At 33.9% G+C, this 10,936-nt stretch overlaps 1 protein-coding gene across 1 annotated transcript; it reads right to left on the bottom strand.

The window, feature by feature from the left end:
* Positions 1-9,121: 9,121 nt before the first annotated feature.
* LOC143043045 (UDP-glucuronosyltransferase 1A8-like) lies at positions 9,122-10,655 on the bottom strand. Its single transcript, XM_076215541.1, has one exon. It carries the CDS (start codon positions 10,541-10,543, stop codon positions 9,122-9,124), a length of 1,422 nt encoding a protein of 473 aa, XP_076071656.1. The 5' UTR covers positions 10,544-10,655.
* Positions 10,656-10,936: the final 281 nt, after the last annotated feature.

The raw sequence follows: 10,936 nt of genomic DNA on the forward strand, positions 1-10,936 counted from the left end.
GTGTTTATATCCCCTTCTTTTCAAATGTCCTTTAAGCTGCCCCAGACGTTGTTTTGCAGTGGGATCAAACCCTATTTCACTGTTCCCTCCGTCTACTCATACTTCTTAGAGAACACTGTATTGAACATCTTAAAAACCTAACACTTCAATTTGACTCCTTGTCTCAGGCTTGCAAAACAGATCTAACAGCAAGTGAATTCGAGAACATCCAAGAGCGCCTGAGAGATATAACCAACACTAAGACCGCCACTCTCCGCTCCAGACAAAGATGCAAATTTCAACGGGATGGTACTTCTTTCCCATCCGTTAGTACAAAAGAAAAAAAGAATAATAAAACCAAAAACAGACATTTTAGACGTAGATCTCAAGTCCTTAGCAACAAGATCAATACCGTTGTTAATCTTTCCAGCAAACAACTTACTGAGGACGAAACGTCATTACTATCCAGAGGCCTAAACTTTTGTCCAGTCCCAGGTCCAGTGAATGATACTAAATTGTCTGAGGAACTGGATTATTTTGCCAGGAGCCTCCGCATCAAGGAACATTTTGCATCGAAAGAGGACGATAGCACCACCTCAGATAGTGACTCTGATGACTCCGACGAATATAGATTTAGAAAGAAAAGCAACTGGGTCCCTAAACCAAGCAAAAACACCACCTTAGAATCATTTATAGACAATGTTAAAACGGATATACTTACAAATGTAAAAATAAACAATCAGACCTATGATAATTTAACACCTGATGAACGTGTGGCTTTGACAAATTTGAGAGATAATGACGACATTGTTATTAAACCTGCAGACAAAGGGAGTGCAGTTGTCGTCATGGACAAATCTAACTATGTCCAAGAGGCCATTCGCCAATTAGATGATGACCGGTTTTACAGAAAACTTAATTCGGACCCCACCCTCCAATTCAGCGAGGAAATAACAGAATGTTTAAAGGAAATGTGTGACAATAACATCATTGATATAGATACTTTCAAATATTTAAAACCTGAAAATTCAAAACCTGGGCGATTCTACCTGCTCCCTAAAATTCATAAACCTGGTAACCCAGGTAGACCAATCGTCTCAGCTAATGGTCATCCTACAGAAAAAATATCCGAATTCGTTGATTACTATCTTCGACCTCATGTAGAAAACTTGCCATCTTTTATTAAAGATTCTACAGATTACTTACTAAAGATGCAGGATTTAAACCCTCTACCAGCCAATACTACTCTTGTCACTATGGATGTCACCTCTCTCTATACGAATATTCCCCATGCGGATGGTATTGAAGCATGTAGAGAAGTTTGGGACTCTCGATCTCTTAAAATTCCACCTACTGATTGCTTAGTTGAAATGCTTACTATGGTCTTGAAAAAGAACAACTTCACATTCCAAGGAGAACACTATTTACAGACAAATGGCACTGCTATGGGTACAAAAATGGATCCATCTTATGCCAATATATTCATGGGTAAATTTGAAAAGCAACTGCTGGAGTGCTCCATCGAAAAACCGCTTTCCTGGTATCGATTTATTGATGACGTTGACATGAAATGGGACAAGGGAGACCAAAAATTACAAACTTTTATAACAAATGCTAACAATCAACACCCTACCATCAAATTCACCCATGAAACATCTAATTCCACCATAAACTTCCTTGATACATCTAGCACCCTCTCTGTAGGTATAATAAACACAGATATATACTCTAAACCTACAGATACTCATCAATACTTGTCGCCTGAAAGTTGCCATCCTCCACACTGCACGAAGAGCATTCCATACAGCCAAGCTCTAAGAATAAGGCGAATCTGCTCCTCTGAAGACACTGCAAAACAACGTCTGGGGCAGCTTAAAGGACATTTGAAAAGAAGGGGATATAAACACAAAAACATCAAAAATAGTTTTCGAAAAGCGGAATCCATCCCCAGAAGCAGTCTGCTAACTTACAAAGATAAACAGAAAAGTAAAAGAATCCCATGTGTGCTCACCTACCATCCATGCCTGAGAAATAGTTTCAAGACCATTCGTGATCATTGGACAGCAATCGAGAAACATTCGAAGTTATCCAAAATCTTTCCTGAGCCTCCCATGATTGCCTTCAAACAACCTAACAGCCTGAGAAATATACTTGTCCGTGCTGACCTTTCCAAACCTAACCATACTGTAGGTAATTGTCAGCCTTGTGGGGATAAGCGCTGCAAATGTTGCAACCAATTGCAGCATTCATCAACATTTCACAGTAAGACCACAGAAAAGACATACAAGATCTTCTGCAATGTCAACTGCAAAAGCTCAAACGTGATTTACGTTCTTGAGTGTCCTAGATGTGGTCTCCAATATGTTGGTGAATCTATGCAGCCATTTCACAAACGCCTCAATGGCCACAGGAGTGACCTCACAAAAAAACCGTATATTCCTGTCAGCCAACATTTCAGGTTACCAGATCACAATCTGAAAGATTTTGATCACATGAAGATCCTTGTGATCGAACAGGATTGTACATGGCAACATAGGCAAAGAGAAAATCGGGAGAGGTTTTGGATAAAAACACTGGGTGTCCTCCATCCAGATGGAATCAATAGAAAGAAATAATTAAATTTACAGTCTAGTGTTTATATTATTATATTCAGGATTTTGGATTAAAATCAATCGACCAAAACTTACCTGTATTATTAGTGATCTATGTTTACACGTTATACATTATATCTCATTATTGTTAAAACTTTTGTCACCGAAGAAGGCCATTTGTTGAGCCGAAATATTTGCAATTATTGTATAATTTATATCATCTGTTCAGTTTTTCCATCTTTGTGCAATGATATTCAACACTTTTTAGTGTTTTGTTTTCCATCTATTTATCGGTATTGTTACACAATCTTTCAGACTCATATATATATATATATATATATATATATCTGTCATCTCTTAAAGCCAGAAATATAATGGCAATAAAATTGAGAATGGAAATGGGGAATGTGTCAAAGAGACAACAACCCGACCATAGAAAAAACAACAGCAGAAGGTCACCAAAAGGATTTCAATGTAGCGAGAAATTCCCGCAGCCGCAGGCGTCCTTCAGCTGGCCCCTAAACAAATATATACTAATTCAGTGATAATGAACGCCATACTAATTTCCAAACTGTACACAAGAAACTAAAATTAAAATAATACAAGACTAACCAAGGCCAGAAGCTCCTGACTTGGGACAGGCGCAAAAATGCGGCGGGGTTAAACATGTTTATGAGATCTCAACCCTCCCCTTATACCTCTAGCCAATGTAGAAAAGTAAACGCATAACAATACGCACATTTAAAATTCAGTTCAAGAGAAGTCCGAGTCTGATGTCAGAAGATGTAACCAAAGAAAATAAACAAAATGACAATAATACATAAATAACAACAGACTACTAGCAGTTAACTGACATGCCAGCTCCAGACTTCAATTAAACTGATTGAAAGATTATGATTTCATCATATGAAAATCAGGCACAATCCTTCCGTTAGGGGTTTAGTATCATACCATAATAACATATGTGAGAAGAACATAACCCGTGCCATGCCAACAACTGGTTTTTGAATAAATGTGTTTAGTTCTGATGCAAAGACCCTATAAGTGAATCAATATTAACGCCAAAATATGCAATCTTTAATGACCTGACAACAGTATCGTAACTATATCCCTTCTTTATAAGTCTATTTAAAGGTTTTGTTAGTTTCTGAGGTAAATACTGACATTTGTGTGCTTTATAAAGAATATTTCCATAAAAAATTGGATGTGAAATACCTGAACGTATAAAAATTCTGCATGCTGAGCTACATTTGCGAATTATGTTCTTATACCGATGATAAAATTTAGTAAATGTTTTGACTAGTTTCTGATATCGAAAACCCTGGTGTAATAATTTTTCAGTAATACCTAAATTTCTCTTGTTAAAATCTAAAACATTGTTACATACACGAGCGAATCGTACAAGTTGAGATATATAAACACCGTAAGATGGTGACAAGGGAACGTCATCATCTAAAAATGGATTATTAACGATAGGAAATGAAAAATCATCTCTTGTATCATAAATTTTAGTATTACGCTTTCCGTTAGTGATATAGATATCAAGAGAAAAGGACAGTGGTCATTGTTAGTATTAGCTTTATTCAAAGTAAGTTCAACAGGATAAAATTCTTTAGTATACATACTGAAGTCGTCATTATTGAGAGCCAAAATATCATCCAAATATCTAAATATAATATGTTTCGATAGATCTTTGCTGAGTTGTGTCATAAATTGTAACTCATAGCAATACAAAAACAGGTCCGTTTTTCAAATGGTACACAGTTAGTCCCCATTGGAATCTTGTAAAAATTCAAGGGCATATATAGTATCAAAGCATGTCCAATTGACATAGTCTTTTTGTTTATTGCTACTAAAAAATGACCTAAAAGAGTTTGAACATATATATTCACATTCTGACTTTTTAAATGCCCATTTAATTAGGTGTGTGAATTTTTCTTAATGAGAATGTGAGGCAATGTGGTATACAGGGTAGAAAAGTCAAAACTTTGAACATATTCAAAATCACCAATATAAGCATGCAATTTATCAAGTACTTCCAACGAGTTCTTGACACTCCAAAAGTAATAAATTCCATACCACTGTTATTAAAAATATATTATATGATTTTAGTGTACACAACACATGTTTATGAAATAACTGTGTGCCAAAAATATCGGAATGCAAAAGACATGAAACGGTAGAAAGTAAGCATCAAACCAAGGTAAAATAATACCGTCCATAGTCAAATTTGCATAGTTTCATAATTACATTAATATTGAATTGTCAATAAAAATGGACAGGACCTCATTATCCTTCCGAAGCAACTATGATCATCCCCTTCCCCATTTTTGCAACGGTGAGGTTCATGTTGCTTAATCTTTAGTATTCTTTGTTGTGTTTTGTGTACTGTTTATCTTTTCGTCGTTTTCGTTTTTTGCCAAGGAATTGTCAACTTGTTTTCGACTTATGATCGAGTTTTAATGTTCCTTTGATATCTGTTGTCACTCTTTTAGAACAATAATTTAAAAACTATATAGACAAGGTATTCTAAAAAGGAAACACTGGCTTATTAAGGAGGATGGGGTCACCAACAGTGGGGTCACATATAATATGCAATATGAATTCTGTGTTTATTACATACGCTTATCTAGGCTATAACTGTGAAATGCTTCTTCTCATCAATTAAAGTCAGTACGGTCACAACCCAAGTAATAAAAAAGTCAAATCACAAAAATACTGAATTCCGAGGAAAGTCCCTAATCAAATGACAAGATCAAAATTTCAAACACATCTAACGAATGGATAACAAACTGACATACTATGCAAAAATGTCAAAACAGGGGTACATCAGTTAATAATGTGTTATAATCTTAATCACTATAAAAACATACAAATATGTAACAAAGAACGATAGCGATAAGGTTTATAAATATACATTTTATTTTTATATTGTTCATTGAGCGTGTTCTCCTTTTAAAAGAGAAATTTAAAAAAAAAGACTAATTCCTCCAGTCAGAATCCAGAATATGAAATGAGACCATTTATTTGATATACCAGAAAAGTGCGGAAATATCCCCTCTAAATCTGTTTTACATCTTAAAGACATATATTGAACTTTTTCTGCCTAAACAAAGTATATTTCTACATAAAAAATGTGTATTTTCATAAAGAGGCGAAAGATACCAAAACAAAAATGACGAATGAATGCAATAGAAAAATGACGAAACGACAAACTGAAGTACACAAAACATAACATTGAAATACTAAAACCTGAGCACTACGAACCCCAAGGAAAAAAGAATCGGAGTGACCACATGTATTCCGGAAGGGTGTGCAGATCTGTTCCACATTTGACGCTCGTCGTGTTACTACTATAAAATATGTTGATTAGTTATAATATAGGGTTATTGCATGAATATTGGGGAATATTGTCCCGAGTAGAATTTTATATTGCACGAGCTTGCGAGTGGCAATATATGTTCTACGAGGGACAATATTCCCCAATATTCATGCAATAACCCTTTTATTGTATAGCAATATAATATGTGGACCTAAACATTGGTTTAAACTAAGATTTTGTCGTTGATGACGTCATGAATTTTTAAGATTTTTTGCACTAGTGCAATATTGGAATTTTTGGTTACTTTCTGTATGAAATATTATATTGCTATACAATAATACGTTTTTCATGAGAAAGGACAGATGATACTGTACTGGTATAAACAACACAGGCAAAAAAGGAACAAAGAACAACACTCTGTCTCATTTGTAGACTTATACATCGAATTTGTTCATCTCAGTACCAGAATCTATGACAAATGAGACGATTTTAATTTTGAAATTATCAATTTCCTCCACCTTAGTAGCAATATTCCAACTACAACTGCATATGGAATATACATTGTCCAACTAATTCGGTAAATAGCGCATGACATGAAGCAATCATTTCGATTCTAATAGGACAAATACAGTATTTTTATAAGTCGAAGCGTACGAAAATACCGTAAAAATGTTTAGTTGTTCACGTTTCCTCCCCGAGGAGTCTGTACATTACATTTCATATTTGATAAGTTTGAAAATACGAGCGGGGTAAATATATGTCGTTCGATATAACATATATTATAAAAGTTTATGTAAGCTACTTGACTGTATATATTTTATAGGATAACAATGGAAATAACTTCAATATAAACAGTGAATTTGTGCGCATGTGTCAAACATATTTTGTGCTCATTAGAACACGGCTTTGTTTACAAAGCGTAATAAGGACGTCATATTAGAATGATAAATATTCCGTATCTATTTCACAAATAAAACCCGATGGTCTTGAAGTATAGATTCCAGGTATTGGCGTTGTTTTATCATCTTATTTACGTGATATAGTATTCTTTCATTTGTCTTTACAGATATTACTTTTACTTTTTATTCCATTTTTTACACTATTTATTTGACATTGATCGGTACATTCCGTCAGTGTGTTATTGTGCTATGGTAAATTTTCGTATTGTTGTCTTTTTGCTTTTGCTAATGTACTTTATTAATTGCCTTTTTTGTTTATCTTTGTTGCAATATTTGCTTGTTTTCATAGTGATTCGGATTATAACACAATGTTGACTGTTGTACCCTATTTTTGACATTTTGACCTATTATATCTGTTTGTTTTGTTCACACATCGTTGTCAATGTAATGAATTATTGTGTGACTGCCATCCAAGTGAGAGGTTAAGCTAGCTGTAAAACCAGGTTTAATACATATTTACCCTTAGCCAAAAACTTGATTAAAATTATTACACAGAGATTTGTCATCCACACCAAATTTTCAAAAAAAAACACTTAGTAAGATAACATATGAGGTATCCACTGACGATGTTCCTTACTTTGTACAGTCGCATGAACAGAAAACACTGGAGGCTTATGTACAGATGACGACCCTGGACACTGGTATTAAAACAAATGATATAATTTTTATAAGTGCAATATATATTTATGGAAATTATATCATTTGGTTCGATAGAGACGTTTATATTATAAACGCTGGAGTATATATACATGCAGGGGCGGATTTAGGCGGGGGCGTGGCGGTCGTGCGCCCCCCCCCCCTTCCTAAAATTTGCAAAGCATGGGTTGTCCCCAGCTCAATAAAGTATCTGAACAGACGACGAAACATAATGTCGTTGCATTGCAATCTGTTTTATCATTCAAAGAAGTATATAAAACAGTAAGTTTAACAGAACCAATGTGATTACTAATATACTGACCTACGGTTTATCTATAAGTTCTATCATAAATATGGTATACTTCAAAGAAAGGTGTCGAACGCGGTACTGCGTTTGATGACACATATCATAGGCTTTAATTGGCAGTTAAAGTAAAACAATTTATAAATTATAAACAATTTCTTTGATAATCGAAACTCCAAAACATCACTAACTCACTTTCCAACGAAGTAGGTGAAAGTGTCCTACCCGCGGTTGGGTTGGGTATTTCATCATTGCACAGCGAAGAAAACAGTCAAGGTAACTGGTTAAATTCTTTCTTAATGAAAGCTAAAAATACTGGTTCAAGCGAAAGGTTAGTTTTTATTAATTTGTATCAATATTTAATATATCTGTATCAATATATGTTTCTCACTTAATTGCAACCTGAAAAGTTTGCCGAAGCATGCATAAACGATCAAGGCTCCAACTCGTATTTCCGTATTACATATAGGATCCCATGAAAATAAAGATCTCATTTTGAATTTAGTGGTTTGCTGTAAAAAAAAATGTACATAAAAAGTTTGACACGACCTCCGAAAACAACAAAAAATAATAAGAATAAAAAATTGTGAAAAGACAATGAAAAATCGCTGGCAAAAGTAGACCGTTTTTTTTTTAAATCTAATATTGGTCAGTTGAGCTATTCTTGAGTCAATAAATTGAAACTCGCACATTTCTTGTTAATTATGGTGATTGTAGATTGACAGGGGTGGATTTATGCGGTTTTAGCTTGAAACTTTAATTTCTAGCTTATTTTAACACAAAATATTCGCCACATATATAAAAGGAAGAAATCAAAAATCGTTTGTGCATAAAGAAGAAAATACGAAAAGACTCTCATATGTAAAAGGAAGAAATCAAAAACCGTTTGTGCATAAAGAAGAAAATACGAAAAGACTCTGTTCAATACAAAAGAATTTTCACGTTAAAAAAATCATCCACTGAAATAATTTGTCGGATCTCTACAATTTAGTAAAATCATGTCCGTCGATGAGCATATTTTATTAAACAAAGAGAATCAGATGCAAGTTTTTTTTCTTTACAAACAGGATGGTGAATCTACCCGTTCACGCTAAGCTTCGTAGCTGTCATCGCTGGTGCTATCATTAGAAATAAGTTTCCTATTATTATTTTGAATTTTTATACTTTACAGTTACTTAATCAAATTCATGTTTAAACCATGTTGATATGCATGTATCAGTATCAGTATTATTATATCATACATTTTGAAACAAACATAGAGTAAATGGTCTTTTGCAATATTTTTAGATATTAGTTTGTACAAATTTCAATTTACATAAAACACTTGGCTTTAGTGCAGTTTTTCTTTGGCATTCTTTTTTCTACAACATATTTCAATACAAAACTTAAGAAATAACTTAAAAGAATATACGACAAAACCTAGTCCCAGAATGTAGATCAGATAAACATCTACCATAAAATATGAATACCACGGCATATCTAGCGATGCTGGTCTGAAATGTTCTGATCCATAATTAGTCACCAAGTCTATCCAATACGCGGCTCTTTGTGTTGGGGTTTGTGGACGACTGTGGAATATCTCGGATGCATTTTTGATGCTGAAAATGAAAGTGCTGTTATGCACTACTTTATTGATGTTGTCAACTAATTCGTTCACAGAAAAATCTAAAATATCCATTGAAATTCCATAACCCTTGTCTTCTATAACAGCGGCATTTGATTTTTGATCAAAAACAATTGGAAATGCAATCATTGGTACGGCATGGTAGAGAGCTTCAAAGACACTGCTCTTCCCACAATGAGTGATAAATAGTTTCTTTTTTACATGCCCAAGCAGATCATTCTGTGGTAACCATGGCAATAGAAATATGTTTCCATATTCTTTTTCATTATCTCCATTACGAACTATAAAATTAAAATGCTTCATCTTTTGAAAGGCTGAAATTAATTTATTCATTATTATTTCAGGGCATGACTTAATTATACTACCAAAAGAAACAATTACCAAACCATTTTCAGACTTCTCAACAAATGACTCAATCCTAGATATCAACGATTTAGCAGGTCCGGCTGATAATCCACCACATAAAATCGCATTTGATGCAATTGGAATTGGATAATCCATTAAAATATCACCGTCAACTATGTGTATCAAAAAACTATTTGTTAGTTCGCTGTTTGACATTAAAGGCTTTTCTGGAATATATTTAGCGACAAGATTTCCAAACGAAGGCATTGTCGGTTTGATAAGTTGAATAGTATACAATGCAGTATTAATCATACGTTCCCAGAAGGTCAGTTTGTCTGTAAATCCTGACCAGAATGCTGGCATATAAGAAGAATTAAATGGCGTTCGGTGGAGGTTTTGATCGTAGTAGGCAGAACTTAAAATGAAGGGTAATGAAAGTTTATATGCTAAAATTTCGTAGTAAAGAAAAGGGGCATAATCAACGATGACATAGTCAAACTTTGAAGCTGCTAAGATTTCGATGATTGTATCGTCGGTCAAAAACGAATGACAGTGATCATATGCATTTCGAAGTAATTGAAGTAAGGGGAAAGACTTGGAACCATTCATATTCATTTCCAATATAACTTGTACAACATCGTGTACAATTGACGCTTTATCAAGACTTTTTGCTACTACAGAATTAATTGATATTCCCTGATATCGTATTTCTTTGTCCATTGATGTTGAAAGCACAAATGTTGCTGAGTGATTGTACTTTTCTAATTCTCTTGCAATGGCCATAATAGGAGAGTTGTGACTTCTAGATTGAGCTACGAAAACAACATATCTTTTACAGTCTACATTATACAGGTGTATCAGAAATTCTAGAGTCAGGACAATAAAGGATGTTTTCCACCCATATATCATTCTGAAGAAATCAAATCACAAATTCAGAGTTAATAAAAATATATAGTCAAAACAAGAACTATATATCAAAAACTAGTGACCTATACCTTTAACAGTATTCAAATAATAAGCCTAGTTCCTTCTAGTTTTTTCTACTGTCTTGGATTAACAAAATGTTATTTATATTTCATTTTAACGAATTGGAATACTTGGGGTTGTTTTTTAAGATTAGACTATAGGCAGCGTCCAACATATCTTGAAGTATAAAAATATGTAAATGTACCTTTA

This window comes from Mytilus galloprovincialis, chromosome 8 (assembly GCF_965363235.1).
Source record: "Mytilus galloprovincialis chromosome 8, xbMytGall1.hap1.1, whole genome shotgun sequence".
Classification (NCBI taxonomy): Eukaryota; Metazoa; Mollusca; class Bivalvia; order Mytilida; family Mytilidae; genus Mytilus; species Mytilus galloprovincialis.

Excerpts from the sequence above, each read along its gene's own strand:
- LOC143043045 (XM_076215541.1), bottom strand. The coding sequence starts at position 10,543 with ATGGCCATTGCAAGAGAATTAGAAAAGTACAATCACTCAGCAACATTT.